We start from the raw sequence: 22,247 nt of genomic DNA on the forward strand, positions 1-22,247 counted from the left end.
CAAAGGGACAATGGCGCTACCCTTCTAGGATTGAGGGTTATTCCTGGCTTTGTAGCAACGTTGATGCACCGGGAATAAAATCCTACACCGGGAGGATATATCTTGTTTTATTATCAGTATTGGGATTTCATCCGGTCCCACTGCGGCTGAGCAACGCATTCCTCTTATAGCAGCCTCAATTTCTTTTAGAGTTGGATATGAATATGAGGAATCAAGACTGGTTTGAGGGAAATCCACTGTAGTCCCATTAGAAGCATAGAGGTCAGATAGAAAAGTCGACCAGCTTAATTCGCTGATAGATATTGGGAGGGGCCTAGTTCTTGTACCACACCCATCTGCAATCAGGGACCAAAACCGCCTAGTGTGGCAGGAAGAGGCTACTTATCTTACTGCAACCCAGAATCTATCTGTGGCATCCTTTTTTAGTTGCGCTCTTAACCTCCTTCTCCTTCTTTTTAAGATGTCTAGCTGGGATTGCCTCATAGATGTATAGTGCCAATGCTGTTTACAAATAAGAGCATTAATTTCTCTATTCAATAATAAAAGGGAGCGGGGTTTTGCTATATATTTATTTTGTGGCTTCTGACGAGGGATCAAAGCAACCAGTTGCACGAAACTAGTAAAACTTTCCATACTTTTCCTACCCAGCTACCAAGATCATTCAGGGTACTTTCTAGGATACCTTTGAGCCCCTTAAAACTACTAGGGGACCAATATGTCCTTCCATTTTTGACATTCAGCTGGGGGTGCTGCCCTGCTAAAGTCCATTTAATCGGTAAGTTGCGCCTTCAGGTCAAGAGAATCAACCAAAACATTATGATCACTAAGGGTAGTCTGTAATTCTATTATATGTAAGTAAGTTCAAACACACTCTTATTTTATTGGGGTGTAGGTGAATGGGCATCTTCATGGAGGGAAATATTTAGCTTGTAATTGTTTAATGTGCTTTTGCACATTTCTTCTGTGCATAATCATGTAAAAGGTGTGAACTCATATTAGCAGGGCATGGTTTGAAATTGTAGCACAAATGAGTTTATCTTGCATTTCACATATGAGTAGAACATATAAAATGACGGTAATAAAAAGGCAACATAACTAATTAATGACAAAATACAGACGCAAGGGGCAAACACAAATGTCATGCTTAGTTTTTCTTTCAACTTATTACAGAATATTACTTGCTTTATTTAATTGTAGTATTTTGAGGCAATCATTGACTATTCAAAATGTGCTTGTAACAAATGTTCCTTTTTTTTAGACGTGCCTGGATTCAGTATTTCAGATTCACGACACCTGTGGAGTTCACGCTACGTTTGGCTTACCTGCGCTTCTCGGAGGAATCTCCCATGTCATCCTTCTTCTAACTGCTCAGTGGGCCGGCGATTTCACAACGTAGGTTTGATTACTTTTTTATTAAACTTTTGCCGAAAGCTCTAGGTGTACTTGTGTCCCATCAACGTGGTTACTGCATGTGGCCTTTGAATGCCTAAATCTTGCTTGGATGAGATGATTTTTTAGCAATTCTCTAAAAGCAATCCTGTAAAGGAGGCTGTAGGCTGTGCTCCTGATACATCCAGCACAGGTAGGGTCAGTATGTCCCCTTTGAAAACTTCATCACATTTTTACAAGCAGACCAGGGAGCATATGTGGAGCACTTGAGCTACCCATTTCCTCTTCAAGGCTGAGTAGCCAAAGTCAATCTGATGAACATTTGCAAGACAGTAGGTTTTGGCTGTCGCTGTTGTTGCTCTGTCTGCCATGAATATAGTGCACGGAGATGAGTGGTGACAATCAAACTTCTCTACAAACACAACATTTGCATCAAGAGCAGATATAGTTACACACTTGGCAATAGTTAACTTCGATATTAAGAGGGCAAGGGTTGCTAAACAATTGGGATGGCAGTTGTGTTCTAAAATGTAGGGATTGCAGCACTAGGGATTCTAGGACCATCAAATCTAGAGAGACTCAGCTGTCCTAAACAACGGGATGCACCTTGAGACAAAACTATTGAGTTCAAGTCACAAAACCTAAATGGAACATTCATAGGGTTTTGGGGGGAAATTGTACGATGTACGAAACTATAAATCAGAAATTGTGGCAATGGACATTAGATCCACTGCATTCTTTTCATGGAGTGATTCGAACCTGCTGTCTGTGAAATAGACATTTGATGATACAACAGTGATGAATCTCAACAAATATTCTTACTGTATTTACTGGGACTACATACTACTACACTACCCTTCCCAAGCATCCGCTCAACCTCCATGGTGGCACTTATTATGAATAAATAATACACAAAACACTGCATTGCGTTCGACTCAAAAACACACGCTTAAAATATACTGCAAGCTGAAAACAATTGCTGGTTTTAAAGCTATCTACAGAACCCTACATTTGTTCTAAGTGTTCATCCTTCGCAAATGTATTCACCAACTCGTAGATTTACCTGCTTATGTATAAAAATGAAAAGATAAAAACATTTTAGAGCCTGATTCACAAAGAGAATCTCAACTCTGCTACTGCAAAGGAAGTCATGTGCACTTGTGCAAATACATGATTTTTTTCTGATTCACAAACATTCATGTCATGTGATTAGGTCTGGTGTGATAGCATAGCTGTCGCCCTACTCTATGTGATAAACTGAAAAAAAGCTTCCAGAAGCACATCTGTAAGAGGACCTTAGGCCCTACCCCATATTGGTTTACCTTGAGTACAGCATTTTATTGGGAATAAGTTATATGCTTCCACTGAAAAACAGTACTTGTATTGCAGATTTTGCCTTGTGGGAAAGCTTATGCTGTATACACCAGGACTGGTTTGGTTATGGTGATGAGCCAATGATGAAAGCTAAAGGTCTGATCTCTCTGTTCTGAAAAGGTAAACATTAAGGTAGTAGGCCTGGTGTGTTTATTGTGAAAAACATATGTTAAAGTCACTAGGCTTTCAAAGATGGATTGTTCTTACTCTGTATTGAAGCATGCAGAGAGGTATATTGTTACACAGAATTTTATAGATCACAGTAGTTGGCCAATGTTTCCGTATTAATTAACCCAGTGACAAACTGTGTGGATAGAAGTTCTGCACTGGGATAATCCTTGTTAGACCCTCTTGAGTGTGATAACACTTTGCTTTTCCAATTGTAATTTTATGATAGTATGCTGCACGGTTGATTTGTGGGAAAGCCACTGCTTGATACGGTAGGCCTGAGTTGGTTATGCTGACAAGTAAATGGAAAATAATATAGGTCTGACTGATTCACAGGGACAAGTTATGTCCTGTGTCAAAGGTCTGATCTATTTATTATACAAAGTTTTAACATATACAGTAGATCTGGCTTATTATTGTGAAAAGTATTTGCTAAAGTCAATATGCTTTAAGTGGTAGATTGTTTTCATACTGTACTGCTGGCTCTAGACAGGCATTTTGCTACAAGAAATCTCATAGTGTTCCATAGTAGGCAAGAGTTTTGGTGTTGGTGAACTCTGCTCGCAAATTCCTGGAGGCTGAAGGTTTTCACTGTTGTAGTCCTCGTTTAGTCCTTTTGAAAGGTGTTGTGTATTATTTTGCCGAATGTAAATTTGTACATATTTGTAATTTTATAACTGTAAGCAGGATAGTTGCCAGCTTATAAACCCTTCAGGGAGTATGTGTTAGTTATAGTGTGAAACCAGTGATAAAAGGCCCTACCGGTTCATTGGGAACAGTTATGTCAGATTGCATAGGTTTGATCTGTCTGTTATGAAAAGTTATGACAGAACCAGTAAAGCCTAATTTACTTATTGGGAAAAGCATTTGTTAAAGGCAATAGCCCTTCAAGAGTAGATTATTATTGCAGTGTGCTAAAGCCTGTAGGCATGCATTCTGTTATAGGACATTTCACACATCATCATGGTAGACAAAGATTTTGGTATTGGTGATCCACTTCAATAATCCCTTTGTATAGAAGATTTGCACTATGATAGTCCTTACTAGGCCCTCATAGGAAGGATTGTATACTGCTTTGATAACTGTAATTTCTAAAATAATTGTTATTTTATTATTGTAAATGTAGGGGTTGCCTTGTGCTGAATACAGTAGGTGTGAGTTGGTTATGGTAACAACCCACTCATAAAGGCTATAATCACGAGTAGTCCATTGGGAAAAATTGTTTCAGATGCTAAAGATCTGATCTGTTTACTATTGAAAGTTATGACAAATTGCTTTAGGCCTGATATATTTCTTATGTAATGCATATGTTAAAGGCAATAGGCTTTTAAGTGTGGATTGCTAGTACACCACGTTAAAGCCTGCTTATAAGTATCTTACATGCAATCTCACATATTACTTTTGTAGGCAATGATTTGGGTGAGATTTCACCCTTTGACAAATCCTAGTCATAGAAGATGTGTACTGTAATAATTCTTACTAAAATCTCTCCTGAAGTCCTGACAGGCTTAGTTGTCTGTCAGGCTCTTCTAAATATATGTAATATGATATATATAAAATATATACACTGATGGCCCAGTTGTAGGCAAACCCCAAAATACGTCAGACATGTTTTCTTGCTTTTGGGTGTATGGCAGAATAAAATAGTGAACACTTTCCCTGACTGCTGTGCTGTTTTTTCCCTGTATGTGGTAGAGGGGATATGGATTATATATATATACTGGTGGCTGCCAGTAGGTAGTTACAGTTAGGACCTAGTTTCCATAGACAGAGAGTTTTTTGTTTTGCTAATAAGGCTAATAAATTTGGTGCTGTTTAATGAATTGTCACAAAATTTTCAAAACTAGTTTTCCACTCACTTCAGCTGTTGAGTAGAAGGTTTTGGGGTGATTCCTCAAGCGGGCCAAGAAAAAGTGTAGATGGCAATCTCACTGACTACAGGGAGCTTGCCAAGGAGGCACCGCTGGCTCAGCACCAGGATCCACAAGAAAGTAGCTGGGGGAGAATCAAGAGAAGGAGACAAAAATAAAGAGTCCTCAAAATGCCCCCAACACAGTTGTGGGGGCATTTTGACAAAGGCCCCGGCAGGGACTGTGACCAGGCCCAAGCTGCGTGGAATTTGCCGAAGGGGTGGAGATTGCTGCAGGGAGCGTCTGTAGCACTGGGAGGAGAGGATACAGAGGGATTGAAAATAGAGGTTGGCAGCCTCAAGGGGGTCTCCCTGAAAAGGTGAGCCAGGAGGAGAGCAAGCGGGGAACCCGGCCGGGAATCTGTAACATATGACTGGTGGCAGTGGTATGGCTGCACGGAGGGCCCTGCAGTGAAAACGGGTGGCCCACACCTGCAGGGGGGTGTTCTGTTCTGCCCTTCCAGAACACTTGTGGGGCCAGAGTCTGGAGTGGCGAATGAGACCCCCCTTCTTTTACGTGCACATTTCAGCGCATGTACCTCTGCAAGCCCTCAGACAGAGGGGCTGGGCTGACAACTGGAGACAACTGTGGGGGCAGCGTGGCATATGGCCACCAGAAGGAGAGCTGCACTCTTAAGTCAGGGGTGCCAGAGCCCCACCAAGCAGTTAGGGCCTAGAATTGTCCCATGTGAGGGTCCTGCAGGAGGCCAGTGGCAGCAAAAGAAGGCACAGCGCCTCCCCCCTTCTTCGTTTTGTCAGTGCGCACACCGGCTCATGTGGCAGGGAGGGGGCTGGTGGGGGGACACTCAGCCTAGCAGAGCGGGACGGGAACAACTTCGAGCACAGGAGCCCCTGTCTCAATGATCTGTGGAACACAAAGGCCTAAAGCAGCATCTGGCTGCTACTACCATTACTGGTCACAGGGGGCCGAAATGTAGGCCCAGAGGAGACAACTGATAGGGCCAGAGGGACCACTTCAGGGCAAAAGAGGCAGTCAGCCCCTCCAAAGACAGCAAGAACTCCCTCGGCCCACAACCCAGACACAACTGCCAAGGGGATAGGGGAGGTGGAGCTTGGAACCAGTGGCCACTGTGGAGCCTGCGGTCGGGTGTGGCCCTATGTGGAGTAGCGGACATAGCGAGTTACAACAGCTGGAGAGTCTCTGTTGGAAGAGGGCCTGTTGGGTACCCAAGTGCTGGCCCTAACCTAGTGGCAGGGGGCAGAGTTGGGCAAACCGAGAGCCAAGACCCAGGGTCCCCCCATGAGATATGAGAGACACAGGCTCGCTGCCCCAACCCATTCATTGTACCTTAGGCAAAATCCTCAGCACCATCACAGATGTAAAGATCATGGTCCAGCAGGAGATTGAAATGGTATAAGGCAAACTGGGCCTATTGCGGACAGACCACCATAAATGAGCTGATAGAGTCAAGGAATTGGAGGCAGCCACAACTGAACTGCAATCTGCACAGAGAGCTATGAGTGCACAACCGGTGATCCTGATGGACCGGGTGTGCAAGCTTGAGCATCGGGAGGAAGAGGCGGAAAGAAGCAATAGGCAAAATAATGTGCAAGTATGAGGGCTCAGAGGGCTCGGAGGGCTCCAGTATGGTGGCCTACCTGGAGATGTGGCTGTGGGCTGAAGTGCCCCGAACCAACTAACTCCCTTCTTAGAACTTGAGAGGGTGCACAGGGTCCTGGCTGGGCTACCAGCTCAAGGCATCCACCCAGACCAGTGGTTGCCAAATTTCTACACTATAAGGACAGAGACACCATTTTGCAGCACGCATGAGAAATGGGCCCATTCTGGGTGGGCAGTGATAGGTGACCCTAGTCTCAGACTACATGGAGGCTGTCCAGGTCAAAAGATCCTCTTTCCTAGAGGTCAAAAGCTTTCTGTGCGAGAAGGGTCTGCTTATCCCTCCTATTTCTAGCAAAGCTGAAAATCATGGAAGATGGCAACTCACACTTCAGCCAGGACCCGGAGGAAGCCTGGTCCTGGATAGAGGCATACAGAGCAGGAGAGAGGAAGCCAGCACCAGCCCTGGCAGATTGAAGGGAGCAGAGTAGAAGCAGGTACTGCTCACAGAAACACAGAGGAATACTGGCAATGCCCACCAGAACGCAGCCTGACAAGGACAAGGCGTGGTCATGCAGGTGGCAGCGGAAGTCACTGAGGGCTGTGCCTTAGGGCGTGGAACTTGAGGCTCGTATTCCACAGGGTCGTAGCAGGCTGATGACATTCCCCCAGATTTCACTCCCCAGACAGCGGACAAGATCCTGTAGGAGAGATGCATTAATGGACTAGGAACTGAAGGGAGGTGGGGTCTCTGCCAGAAGGACCAGAGTAGGTGACTGTGGCGGTGGAGGGCATCCTCCCTCATGATTTCCCCAAAGGCTCCTGTGGGTTCGCTGAGGTCAGCAAAGAGGGCGGTGCGGTAAAACAAAGGCAGTGAACTTGGTTGGACTTTGAACTTACCATAACCCTCTCTCACATAGATTTGGTATGGAGGAAAAATGTTATGATTGCAGTTTTTATGAATGTATGTCAGAACAACGCATGCCTGAACAACGAGGTCGGAACAACGACCGCGATGTTACCACTAATGCCTTTACCACGAATGCCTTAACAACAACTTTTCATTGTAAAAGCATTCCTGGTAAAAGCATTAGTGATAGGCATGCATGGTTCCAGCATGCGTCCCCCCTGGCCTCCCACCCTCACCCCTAAAAATTACCGCAACCCCCCCACCCCCTCCCCTAAAACCATGGCAACCCCCCACCCTTGCCCCTAAAACTACCCCAACCCCCACCTTGTCCCTAAAATTACCTCGACCCCCACCCTGCCCCTAAAACGACTCCATCCCTGAAACCTAAAGTACCCCAACCACCACTCCTAAAACCTAAAACCACCCCATCCCTAAAATGACCCCGAGCCCCCCACCCCACCCCTAAAACCTAACCCCCCCAAACCTCCCACCCCGCCCCTAAAATTACCTGACCCGCTGAACCCACCCCTAAAACCTAAAACCACCTCAACCCTAACCCCTAAACCAACCCCATCCCCCACCACATCCCTAAAACCTAAACTACCCTAACGCCCACCCCTAAAGCCTAAAACCACCCCAACACCCCGCCCCTAAAACTACCCCGAGCCTCCACCCCACCCCTAAAACCTAAACCCCCCCAACCCCCACCCCACCCCTAAAATTACCCGACCCCAACCCACCCCTAAAACCTAAAACCACCCCAATCCCACCCCTAAAATTACTGCAACCCCTCACCCCGCCCCTAAAACCACCCCACCCCTAAAACCTAAACCACCCCAATCCCCCACCCCACCCCTAAAACCCTAAACCACCCCGACCCCACCCCCAAATTCTAAAAATACCCGACCCCCCACCCGCCCCTAAAACAAAAAATACCCCTCCACCCAAATCTAAACTGCTCGGGCCCCACCCCTAAAACTAAAAATACCCCGACCCCCCCATCCTCGCCTCTAATAATAAAAATACCCCTCCCCTCCCTTCCCCGCCTCTAAACCTAAACCGCCCAACGCCCCTCCCCTAAAACTAAAACCCCAACCCCCCACCCAGCCCCTAAAACTAAAAATACCCCAACCCCCCAGCCCCTAAAACAGCCCCACTTTCCTGACTCATTGCGTCGTCCTCCTCAGCCGACTCCCTTGTTCTGTGCCTTAACCACGCATGTGCGTGGTTCAGCACATGCGTGGTTAAGGCACAAAACAACGAAGTTGTGGTTAACGAAAGCGTTGTTCCGCTTTCGTTGTCCACGACTTCCTTGTTACGGAGTCGTGGTCCAGGGCGTTTCCCAGTTTGGACCACTATTGTTTGGGCTGCCAACGGTTGCTGGGCTGCTCTGAGGCCAGGGAGTTAGGACACCTGTTCAATTTTGTTTCTTTAGTTTATACTCTTGGGGGGCGGTGAATGTGGTGGGGGATACAGGTTGGGATAAGTGGAGGGAGGACCAGGCATGCAACACGACTGCTGCTATGGCACCCTCACTACACACGTTTACATTTATGACACAGAATATTAGAGGGATGGGGCAACAGCCAAACGCCACAAAATCCACATGTACCTTAAGAGGCAAGGGGTTCATTTTGCCATGTTACAACAAATACACCTCATGAAAGTAGAGGAAGACAGACTACAGTATCGCTGGCAGGGGTAGGTCAATGCCATCACATACTCATTGTTTGTAAGGGGGGCATTAATATGGGTAGGGGGTGAGTGTCCCTTTTGAGGCCACGGCAGTCAATATAGACAAAGAGGTTAAGTATGTCCTGGTTGAGGATCAGCTCTGTGGCAAGTGGGCGGTACTGGGCAGTGTGTACATACTGAACCAGGACCATACTCCTTTTCTGAGCTCCCTTTCGACACAGTTACGCCATTAGGCAGAGGGAGCCATGCTTCTTGGGGGAGTTCAATTGTGTCCTAAACACCATGTTGGCCCATTCAACTCTCCATTGCCTGGGGTGCTAGCCCATAGGGCGGTGGGGCATGAGGGACTGAATGATGCACTGGGACATGGAAAATGTATGGTGCACACATCACGCCTTAGAAAGGGACAACTCATATTACTCTAGCATGTGTAAGGTGCACACAAGACTGGACCAATATATTTGCTCGAGGGGGTTATGTCGATATGTAACACATGCTGAATACCTCGGCCACATGTTATCTCACCATCTCACCACAGCCCTCATATAGTGTCATTCCAAACAGCAGACGAGTGCCCCCAAATCCCAACGTGGCAATTGCATTCGGGAGCACTCAGTCTTTGCCTTTCAGGGTACATTACTGGATCAGATAGTACAATACTTCAACATGAACCTGGGACCGCCTCAAGCGGCCTGGTAGAATGGGAAGCCTTTAAGGCAGGGGTGTGGGGGCACTGTATGGGACAGACAGTGGGGATACGCTGGGAGCTAGACTTACAACTCATGCGCCTAGATGATACATTCCATAGATTGGACAATACGGTGGGTGCGGATCCAATGCTCTCCCCCCATTGCTGTCAACTAGGGAGATATTCAAGGGGCCCTTGAGCGCCGTAGATGACATAACTATAAGGAATATATTACTCACTCTCATGAAGAGGAGAGGAGTCCGGGGAGACTCCTAGTCTGGCTAATCCACCCAGAGGGTAAAGACACCCCCATCACCCATGTTTTGTCCCCGGGAGGGGATACGCTCTACTCTCTCATGGAAATAATTTTGGTGTTCTGGGACTATTACATCTCCCTGTGTAGGCTGCTGGAGGTGGACCTACCAGGGGTGTCCAACACCCTCCTGGACCGAATAGAGCTCCTGAGTCTCCCTATGGATGCAGCTGAGGAGCTGCGGGGGCCAATAACTGTCCAGGAAATAAAAACTGTCATGAAGAACATGGCTACAGGCAAGTCTCAGGGGCCAGACGGTCTCCCCCTAGAGTTCTAAACGACATACATGGAGGTGCTGGCTCAGAGACTGGAGGACCTGTACAAGGAGGCGCTAGCCCTGGGGAGACTACAAGCCTCAACAGGGGAGGCCCTAGTTGTGCCGTTACCCAAAACCAGCACCCCAGAAGCTGGGATAGTGGATTTTAGACCTCTCTCCATGATTAATACTGACTTTAAGGTCTTGAGCAAGGCACTGTCTTCCCAGATACAGCCATACATGGTAGAACTGATACACACTGACCAGAATGGGTTCATCCCTGCCCGCAACACCTCCCACAACCTTTGAAGATGATATGACATCATCCACAGCCGCGATTGGGCAGATAACCCCATGCCATGATCATGTCAGCAGACCTAAAGAAGGCTTTCGACACCATGCAATTGGACTTCCTTGAGGCAGTCATGCTCCGCATGGGGCTTGGTGAGAGATGGGCCAGCTAGGTGCAGCTGTTGTACACAAAGCCTACAGCAAGGGTGAAAACGGGATGCACCATCTTGGATTCCTAGGACATCTTCTGCGGTATGCTCGCTTTCTCTACTCCTCCTTGCCATAGCTATTGAACCACTGGCAGAGCACTTCTGAACGGAGTACAGAGATGAATGACTCACAGTGGTCTACCTGCAGATTGGGGAGGGGGACATAGACCTTACTTTGCAGCTCTTCGACTTTCTTAGTCCTGTAGGTTAATAGAGCCAATTCAAAGGGACCAGAGCCATGGGATTGGGAATTACCTGCTCTGAGGACACCAGAAAACACCTGACAGTAGTTGTACTGGCTTATGAGTCCCTTAGAGCCTCCATTCTCTGCCTATAGATAGTGACCCACTGCCTATACGTTTTAGTGTTACTAGGTATGTGAGCCTTGTGTACCATCTGTCATCCAGGGACACTAGGTTAACCTCTGCATTCCCCCCTCACTAAGTGTGGCAACCTCTTCCCCAAGTGCTAAACTGGCCATCCCCAGTGTCTTTCCACCAGGGGGACGCTTCTGCATTTTCGGGCAGTGTGGTCCCCCTTGACATGCCCGTAGCTGTAGCTCTCATAGAGTTCGGGGAAAAAAGCATCCTGATGATTTCTCGTCAGAAAAACCAATCTTTTTCTGGTCAGAGTAGGAACCTTCCCCTGAAAACTGTTTTTAAAAAAAATCATTTTATTTGCCTTTGACATGTAATCACGTCAAGCAGCATTTTTACAATGCATTACATTAGTGCCTCAACCCCCTCCCTTTGAGTTGTGTTATATACGGTCTTCTACCATACCCTGAGCCCCTATGTGTGTATTCCAATATTGCTGCAGTGACGGGTCCGTCCTAGGTCAATCCTTGGGTCCTAAGTGGCTGGTAGATGTGTGAACTGTGCATGTCATATCTCATTTCACCCCTACCCGTATCTGGGCCAGGACATTCCCCCCAGTATTCAGTGCCACTGTGCTGGGTGCTTATAGCCTCTGTGTGTGTGTGTGATGTTTGTGAATCAGCTAAGTTGTATTGCAGTTGTACCCTAGACAAAACTACAACCCTCTAACTTTGTCTCGAGGGATACCTGCAACGTCTGTGATTAGTGAGGTTGGGGTGCAATAGGTCCATCCCACCATCATATGAGGGGGTGTAGTGAGAAAAGGGGAGGAGGAAGGGGCCTCTTGGGTCCACTCAACACCTCCATGCCTGGCGATCTCCAGCTCCCTCCATCAATAATCAGGCCAGAGGTAGCCGCCTCCCGCATCCCCTTCCCCAACAACCTTGGGCCACTCGTCCCCTTTCACCATGTCTGTCCGTTCAGCCAGGCTGATCCAGGTGAATGTGGGTGGTTCCTTAAGGGTAGCTGTGGGTCCACCCAAGACTGTGGATTGTCTGCTTGGTAATGACATGGAGCACATCATCTGGAAGGAAGGAGATCCAGTCCCACTTAGAGATGTTAGGGTTGCCTGAATGGGTGTGCCTGACCATCCTGTCCATGGCAGCCCAAAAATGAAGTCATAAGAGGACCTGGAACCTAGAAAAATAGCCCAAGTACCTGAGCAAGGGAGGGGATGTGGGAAACCCGTTGCTAAAGCTTCTACTTTCTGAGAGGAGGCTGAGCCTGTGGGTGTCACCCTGGCACCTACAGGGGAGGACATTGCTGCCCTGGGGGACCTACCTGAGATGAGCAGCCGGTAAGTGGAAGGGGGGCCATCACGGGGTGGAATTATGCAAAGCTCAGAAAGAGTGCCCTAATTGTGAGGGCCACGTTGTCAGGCTGAGGTCCAGGCGGCTAATGACACCTAGTGATCAGCTGATTTACTGGGAGAATGATCTCCTGTGTAGCGAGCCCACTGTTCCTGTGCCTGGAGCAACCCGTGTGTTGGTGGTTCCCCAGTACTACAGGGCCCTCCTACTGGAAGAGGCTCATGATGTACCTGTGCCAGGACATCTGGGGTAAGACAAGATCTTTGAAAGACTTGTCACCTTCTTTTATTGGCCCGGACTGACGTTGACCTCAGATGCATTCTGCAGGTCTTGACCTACCTGCCAGGCCAGTAAGAAGACCGGGGGAAACTGAAAGTCTCCTCTGGTTCCCCTTCCTGTCATTGGCACCCCCTTTGAGAGGTTGGGCAGTACCATTGCGGGGCCCCTGGACTTCATGACAGTCCTGGGAAACTGGTTTACCCTTCTCTTGGTGGACCATGCCACACACTATCTGGAGGCAGTACCTCTGAGGACAATGACTGCACCTGCAGTAGCCAGGGCACTGATGGATGTCAATGAGTTGTGTTGATTATAGAGGACGCAACTCAGATACTAAGACTGGCACTCATCCCATCCTGTGCTGATGAGCTCACTGGGAAACTTGTAGATATCAGCAACATTGCACATATTTCCTCCTGTCATTTGAATGCAAAGCTTCCAAAATCCCTGACCACATCATCATCCATGTTGAAGAGCCTCTCTACTCCACATCTCCTCTCCTCCCCTTCTGTGTGCCTTTACTTGTTCCAACCCCTGGAAACCACTCAAGTCCTAAACCTTGCTCCTAAAATAAATGAGTTCAACATGCCTTGCTCAGCTGCCTTCCTGAAATATCCCTTCCCCCTACTTGTAGACATACCTGACTTATTCACTGCCTCAATTCTATTATAAACCATTTTTGCCCTCTGAAACATGCCATCATGATTCTTCTTTTGAATTAAACACTGGCCAGCACAGCCTCTCTCCAGCTTCCCTTTCTTCAACAAAAACAAACAAAAATAAGTTACAATAACTCTTCAAGAATATGTCAAACTTAACTCCTTCATGATTATTACTGAATCCCATGGCCAGTATGAAGGAGGAGCTTTTTTTCTCCATGGAGGAGAACTAGAACATCACCTTGGTGCTTTATGACCTATTAGCAGGCTACACCTGTTCATCACACAATACCTCTGGATAGTCTTGAACACCGGGCTAACATCTATGGCTCTGTGTTGCAATCAATTCAAGCATTCCAGTGCAGTGCATTCAGAAGACAGCCCAAAACACAAGATCAGATAGCGGAATCATCTACAACCCATTGTCATGTGCCATTCTTCCTGTATCATTCCCCTCTTTTTTGAGCATCAACATATGTCCTGGTCATTACCTCCTAGAGCAGTGTCAGATGAACTTCTAAATATATGCCAACACACAAATTGACTTCCACTGGACTGCACCCTCCATTGGATGATGGAGACATTGCTGTGCATAAATGGCACAAAAACACGTTCATAATGATAGGAAACTGATCCCATTTCACTACCATTTGCATGGCCACAATAAACCTTGGAGTAACTCCCTCTACCTCACCAAAAGTAAGGAATGTGGGAATTGCCTTTGTCACAGACTTCACGTTTGCTCCCTATGTTAACGAAGTGGCAAAGAGTAGAAGACACAGTCTGGCAAAGTCTTCCCTTTTTCACACTGAACACAGAACTGAGCTAATGAGAACCCTGGCATACTTTGATTACTGGCACATCATCTTCACAAGAAAGTGTTTGCCAGGCTTCAAAGACTTTAGCACTAGGCAGCCAGAAGGTGCCTTAACCTTAGAGAACAGGACCACATCAGTACCACCTTTAGCTTTCTCTGCTGTCTCCAAGTTGATGCTAGGATCAAATTCAGTGCCTAGGATACCATCCACAAAGCTTACTGGGGCAATGGTCCTTATACTAACACCTCATTATTTCTGCCAATTGAATAGGTAATTCGAGCAACCAGTGGTCATTCAACGGGACAAAACTTGGTGATAGATTCATAGATGTGTAAGGGCTGGATGCAAATGCCGTGAACCCCAACCTAAGTGCTGAACCCAACCACATGATGTCCAGGAGAGTCTGAAAACAGAACTTTTCAGACTTTTCTTTCATTGAGATCAGTATGGAAAGGGTGGTGCTGAATACTGGACATGATTAATCATCTGGTCCAATTAGATTGTAACCTCACCTTCCAACACTAAATCTTTGTGTCTACTTGCCAGTGTACTGAAGTTACCAATAGCCACAATGCAGCGCTATACTTCTTAATAAATAAATACATAAATATAAGTACTCTAGGCCTACTGTTTAAAATAGAGATCATGGATGCCTGCAATGCAGTTGCAATAAATCTGAAAGTGTATCTGAGTGAAAGCTTTCACATTGATTTTTAATGTGGGATCTCAGTGGATTGATTTGCTTTTTTGAATTGAATACAGTAAATCGAGGTCTTTTTGTTTTTTATTAATTGTCGATGTGTATTAATTCTTGCTGTGTTCTGTTGAGCTTATTGTGTCTTAATCAAAGTGTACATTATAATATCAGTAGGCGAAACATAAATTAAATTGCTCCGTGAGAAAAAATGTCAGAATAGCAGTATTGTTTATTTAAATGTACATTCTCCATTGATCTACAAGTTGGGTATTACAAACTCAGATTTATGCCTGTTCGCCCCTATTTCTCATATTAAATTGGAAATTGGTAACAAGTGCACCCAGTCACAGTCAAACATATAATTTTTATGCGAGTGAGTGAGGGGTAAACGAGGTGGAATGACCCATATTAATATGCAAGCGATAAAAAAAGGATACGAACAGAAGTAAGTTGGCAACAAATTAAAATACAAAGTTAGATTGGCAGATCGGGATGTCGAGCAGTCTGGTACTGCCAAAAGAGCCAGCTTCAAAGGACAAATGTGTGGGCTGTTTTTGTTTTTTGGTCCCATGGGCCATGATGGGACCAAAAAGGTCTACACACTAGTCTTTTCAAGCTGGCCCATCTGTTAGTTCCAGATGGCGAGAAAGGCTAGTCTAGCACTGATCACAAAGGAACACAGTTAGGTTTAGTTTTGCACCATCTTTAGCCCTACATTTTGAGATGTATGAAACAATAACATTTAGAATCTGTTATGTCATTATTCTTTGTGGTGCACGTAACACCTCATGGCGGCATGGTTACCTCACTTTTAATAAACGTGCTGCCGGAGATATTCAAGATGCATATTTTTTAAGTTACAGTTAACACCCATTTTCTTTGATTGCTGTTTTCCAGTTTAGGATATCAAGCTTTGGTTGAAGGTGGATACCAAGCTTTGGTTGAAGTTGGCGCCATTTTCTTTACCTTGTTTCTAAGTATTGGAGGGGGCCTCTTTACAGGTTCGTATAACTCTATTTGAACAAAGAAAATATTTACAATTTGGAAAACAGAAGTACTATTTATTAAAATCTCGGTTCCCAGTCGACTAAACTACATGATTGTGGACAAATCACTGTATCTCCTTATGCTAAATCGAAAACTTTTACAAACTGTCCCAATCCAAATCATATGATTACTGCATTGAACATGAATAAAGGGGATCTTTCAAATTTGCAAAAAGCTGACAGTTTCAACAGTACTATTAACAAACATTCTCTCATTGCTTGGCCTCTGCAACAAAATCTTTGATTTCTATTGGTGAAGTTTTTCCTATTAGGGACTATATTAAAGCATCACTGTTTCAAGTACATGTTAGGTTTTCATGTCTTTTACTGTCCTTCATGGACACCTTCCTATATATTACTACTGTGGAATAAAGTAAATCAAATTTCGCTCCTTACTCACATTTACACACATATGTGAGGCAAAACCTTTTGAAGTTGTGAAACAATCTGGAAACTCTACTCTTTCCCAAACTGCATGGCCTTTGAATAGTCAAACATATTCACTGTATCCACTTAGTAGTGACAACATCCTGATAGGTTTATGATTTGCAACTAAAATATCAGTACATAATTTAAAACTTCTCACATTAAATCCAAATGTTAGGCTACCTCTTTTACGCAATATTATTGTAAAGTTTGCTGCTCTCTTCCAGGGACACCAAGCCTAAGATGGAGTTGGGCATCGAGTACACTGAAGAGAAACATTATTAAGGCTCATTAGGAACAGAGATATCAGACAAAGTGTAGGGATTTTCTTTACTAGAAAAATACAGCCAGTCAATAAAAATCAAACACAGACAAGAAAACATTATATCATTTTTAGGCAGATAAAAGCAAAGGAAAACTATGTAATAATAGAAGGTAAGCATGTGTGAAAGGGAGAAAACAAGCACTTGACTTGAGAGTGGTTAGGTGGGAAGAGGACCATGTCAACTGTGTTGGAACAGAACATTACCTGGAGCATTTATTCAAAGTTCAGTATTTGCAGTAATAGTTCTATAGAGCGTAAGTGTACTTCTCTTCTGCCTAATTCAGGTTCAGTGGGATTTGCAGCTCAGAGCACTCCTAGGTACAATCAACAGCTGCAAAAAGGACATAGAATAGGCAGGTATAACAAACACAGGGACAAATAAATTGTTAAAAATAGTATGCATGGATTCTGATTCACTGATCCTTGTCCTGAAGCCGCACAGGCCCAAGTAGGATAAAGGAAAGTTTACTCTTTCCCTCCACAATTACTTGCAGGTCATTCATTTGCTGGAGTCCTAGAAGGAACATTCTCCTTGGTTAATGTGCCCTACTATTAGACAAATGATTCTGCAATGGATTCTTCATCATGGCAAGAAAGAATGCTTTATGTCTTTTCTCTAGATACCTGCTACCATCCTTGCTTAGAAGTTAGCATGAGATGTATGCTGTACTGGTGATGTTAAAACAATACCATCTGAGCTTTTGTTTTCATCCATTGCACTCTTTGCAGTAGCACCAATCACAGCAGCCAGAGAAACATTTTGAAGTCATAACCGAATCCATGCATTTCTGCTAGACCCTGCACTTTCCAGAACTACCCTTTTTGGTACAGAGACTAAAAGCTTTCTAGAGAAGATCAAGTAGTAGTTTGTGCAAGGTTCTTTCTCAGGAGGGGCAGCAAGATCCATGCCCAATTTTGGATAAATAAATGACTATTTCAATTACACCCATTTAGATGAATTTTATGTAAAGGTACCTCCTGCGGTACCCAGGACATTTTTCAGTGGTCAAATTCCATGCACTAAGGTTGGCCAATCTTGAAAAGAGCTGAGAAGTATACAACATTAATGATGTGGGCTCCTACTTAATGGTAGACCTTGTATTTTTAAAAGCCAAGCAACAGATGTACCTCTTTCTTTCAAATTCTGCATTGATCACAAATAGAGGAAGATATGAATATGAAACAAAGACCTGTCACAGGCCCTGTTAGAAAGAGGTAGAGGATGTGCTTGCACACCCTAGAGATGAGGGTACAGCCGAATCTATTTGACTTGTTTCTTGTATTCCACACTCACAGCACTGTGGTAGCTGTTAAGAAACATCTTCCACCAATGGAAGAGGATTACCTCAGAGAAGTAGGTGCTGAAAGCACCTACTGAGAAAACAACACAGAGAAAATATCTGCATCTAGAATTCCAAGAGTTTCTTTTCATCTTTAGAAAAGAGACAGAAATTGACTTATCCATCATGGAAGTATCAAGTGGCACTGTGCTAAGAATGAACCATTTTCTCATCTGTAACAGTAATTCTTTATCGAGTGTTCCTTAAACCGACTTACCTGCAACTCTGTCAGCTATTTTTAGTGCCAGACTATTCTGGTATTGATTAAAAAAGAAAACTACGGTAAATATTGCAAGATGTTAGCATAGACATGACCTTTTATGTAGGAAATCATTTTATAACGTTTGCCCATGGTACAGACGTATTGTTAAATTTAATTTTTCTGACCTGTTATGTTATCACACTTCAACATAGACCTGTAATTAATATTAAAATAGAATACATTAGAGATTGCCATGTCAACCTCTCTTGTTCACAAGGATGTTAAGTTGTTCAGCAGAAATATGGATTCATTTCTGCATGTGGAATTGTGATGAATTCTGGTCCGCCGACAAACTTGGCAGAATTTTGGCCACACACTGCGTTACGCTTTTAACACAGAATTCGTGCCACATTCTGCCAAATGCTATGTGGTGGAGTTTCTTCTTGTGCATGACTCACCAATGGTAAGTTGGTGAGTGAGAATTGGTGTCGCCCAGCGTGATTTTGGGGCACTAGGAGGGCCCCTGGCAAAATGTTCTCATCGCAAGTGGTCGCGGGCAGACATGACTATTAACAGTGGGAAAGCTGCTGCTCAAGCAGCAGCGCCTTCTGACATATGGCGTGGTGCCATTCATTGTGTTTTTTTTAGTGCAGAACGAGCTCCTGGAGCTAAGAATCCATGTGAGCAGTGCAGTGTGCCAACTTCTGGCCATTCACAGAACTCTGCAGAATCTTACAGAGCTTTTATGTAACTCAATGGAATTCCATGGAGTGAAACTCCGCGAGTTCTGGTTACCCTAGAAGTGTACACCTGGTTTGAATTCTGCAGGCAAAAAAACTTATGTGTGTGAGTATGCCTGAAAATCTGTGCTAAGACTTAGAATTCTTTGTGATTTCCAAAAAAATCATAAATGTGCTTCAAAATAGGAGTAACCCTGCAGGAGCAAACTTCAACTTTCACTGTTGGTTAGGGGAATCAAAGACTCATCGATCCATTTTTGAAGAGAGGATCCTGTCATTTTGCATTACATTACAGCTTCACACAGAGGGTACTTTGACCATGGTGTGACAACTTTAGTCATACATTGCTTTTGGACGCAAAACTTTGTTAGCTATCAAAATAACTGTAAATATCACTGTACTCACTGTGTACTCTTTGTGGTACTATCCTATTGTGTGGCATCTTGTCATGTCTTTTATGTCTGCTCACGTCACTTATGGTTCTGCCGTCTTCTATTCACCACTTTGGATATATTTTTAAAACTTTCAAGGATCTCCCCATTTACGATTCTTGCTAACAGCTGTATTTCATTTGCAGGTATCAATTTAAAGTGCAAAATCTGGAGACCACCACAAGAATGGAATTATTTCGATGACCAATGTTATTGGGAGGTAGGTATCACATGGCGGGAGGATAGTCACAGGTTCAATTGATACTGTTAGGTGCTCTCAAGTTCAGTAAATCTGTAGTAACCATGGACGTTTGCGGTAGGTTGAGTAACTCTTTATTTACTGCTCCTAGTATTTAGGATTCCAAAGGTTTTTATACAGTATGGTTTCGCAGAAACAATACTATCATAGAAGTCATACCTTGAATAACATTTTGCATCAATTCATAGTTACATTAATTAACACAATAATGTATATTTTGCTATATACAACTAAATAGGTTTCTTCTTAGACCACGCCTATGTTGGGCTCACATTTGTTTTTTGTGCTATATTTACTTACCATGGTAACGGTGCATTAATTAAACTGTGTTGTGATAGCACTTCCTGTTTTTTTTAACTCTTTTGTAATGGCTGCTGAGGTACCTACAGAGCACTATTACATGCAGTCTAATAGAGGGAGTAGGGGAGCTAAGCAGAACTCTTGTAGGAACCTATTAATCCAATTCGCAAAGAGGCTTTTGGGAAGAGTCTGGAAGCTGTCTGCATGTTTTGCTGGGTTTGACAAAAGGTGGCATCAGAGTTGTATTTTCAGGCTGTTGTATGAGAAAGGGTGAAGTGTGCCTTGTGCCTGCGTGAGCTATTTGAAAACAACTGTTTGGCGTTTTACCATGGTTTTTATGACTAAGGGTCTCCCATTGTTTAGCACGAATCTTGCTTGCTGAAGATGTAAACTGCTACAGATGGCCACCGTACTATTTTTCATAGGTTCCCTTTCAGGCTGACTGCCTGAGCTGACGGTCAGCTGAGTGACAGAAATGCCTGGTTTGCTCAGATTCTTGTAAAATGGATGTTTGTGCTCATCCAGTACTGGCCTTTATGGCCTCAGAATTATGTAAGTGATTTTCTCTGATGGACTTAGATAGTATGAGTGTCAGAATTCAGGTTTCGTCTCTCCTGGTATTGGATGGATTGCCTGTATGTGGTTACAGCAACAAAGGGGTCCGTAGAATCATGAGCATAAGACATGGCACTTCTGATGTCCAGTGGCTCATTGGCAACTGAGAAGGTGTGACATACTCCATTAGCAATTAGGCTTTCATCCCTAAGATGATGGCTGTTTCGATGTCCTGTTGCTACCGTTTCACATTCAAAGTTGGTGCTCAACGTTCTATGATAAAACTTTGGTTTTATGAATAGCAGACGAGGCATAAATGTCTGAAGTATGCAGTAGCAAGTCGCATGCTGCTCTCCATCTTGGTGGGTTTCCTGTCTTCATTCCAGTTTGCACCTGACCTCCCTTCAAGAGCACACATCCTTGTTTGGGCCATTTCTCTCTGGGTTTATTCAGTAGCCAGTGATTCTAAAGCAGTTTGTTTTTTGTACCCCATTCAGAAAACTGCACAATACTTAAGTCCTTTTCTGTATTATCTTGTTAGATGGTGGATTTAAATAAGGCTGATGGATTTCTGAATCCTATTGTTTCTTGTTTACCTACCCCTTCGTCTATGTTTCCCCCAATCCAATTTATAGTACTTTCTGTTTCTGCAAAGAAGTGATTGTTTTGGGCCTTGGGAGGCAGGGAGACTGGCTGCTGACATCCACCATAACCATAACAACCTTGAAAAGTGTGTGAAATTCACCTTAGGCTCATGTCCTCTGAGGGTGGCTTGCTCTCACTTCATCAGCTCAAAATGTTAACTTTTGTGACTTTATGCAATTGCTATGGGTAGGCAGAATTTGTGTTGCTGTGCCACGTGGCTGATTCTTACTGGATGGTCTCTTGCTTTGTGTGGATCCCTTTTTAGGTCGAGCCTAGACAGCTCTTGTGCTGTCTCTTCCGAGGCATGCTGTATGTACTTTGTGGGCTTACACCCTGCCCACGGCTTATCATTCATTTGTTTCAGTGCACTTTAAAAATCCTTTTTTTCAAGTGGGTATTTGTTTCCATTTGTCCCTCCTTTTCGTTGTAAGTTCCCTCCCATGGAGCTGGCTCCCAGGACTTGTACCCCTCCACACGTGTGCATTTAGGCTTCTTCCTTCGCACTATTTTTTTTCTTTTGTTTCTGGATGCAGCATGGGAAGGCTTTCTGGTCACACAGCTTCTCCCCCTGCCTTTCCATTTGAGCGTGATTGAAAATAGGCCTGTAAATCTTGTTATGGTGCCGCTTTCATGTTTCACCATCCCATGCCAACAAAGCCAGCACCTACACTGAGAGGAAGCTGCTTTGAGCAAATGTCAGAAAGGTCACTTAAAGCCAGATTTGCATTGCTCAGGCTCAAGGGACTGACAGGAGCCTTTTGTCCTCCTTAATGTCTTGTATGTATGTTTTATTTGTGGGTGTGTACAATCCCTGCACTGTCCACGCCCTGTGCTTGTACTGTCCAACCCTACAGCTGTGTACTCACCCTGTAAATGTCCATAATCTATAGTATACCAACCCCTGTGGACTGTAGAATTGGCTATGCAGCTACCCAGCTGTGTGGTGCTCGTCTGCACAGGTACTGCACATCTCTGCTCTTTGTGTACTAGTCTGTGCAGTCTCACCTATGGCTGGGTATCAGACACAATGCAGTATTTGGCACTCTCACAAGAATGC

At 44.5% G+C, this 22,247-nt stretch overlaps 1 protein-coding gene across 1 annotated transcript in view; it reads left to right on the top strand.

Annotated features, from left to right (window-relative positions):
* RHCE (Rh blood group CcEe antigens) overlaps positions 1–22,247 on the top strand; it is a 194,833-nt gene that overhangs the window by 150,947 nt on the left and 21,639 nt on the right. The window contains exons 7-9 of the mRNA XM_069223925.1: positions 1,259–1,392; positions 15,819–15,922; positions 19,578–19,651. Of these exons, the coding sequence (XP_069080026.1) occupies positions 1,259–1,392; positions 15,819–15,922; positions 19,578–19,651 (312 nt within the window). The remainder of the gene's footprint in view (positions 1–1,258; positions 1,393–15,818; positions 15,923–19,577; positions 19,652–22,247) is intronic.

Source organism: Pleurodeles waltl, chromosome 3_1 (assembly GCF_031143425.1).
Source record: "Pleurodeles waltl isolate 20211129_DDA chromosome 3_1, aPleWal1.hap1.20221129, whole genome shotgun sequence".
Lineage (NCBI taxonomy): Eukaryota > Metazoa > Chordata > Amphibia > Caudata > Salamandridae > Pleurodeles > Pleurodeles waltl.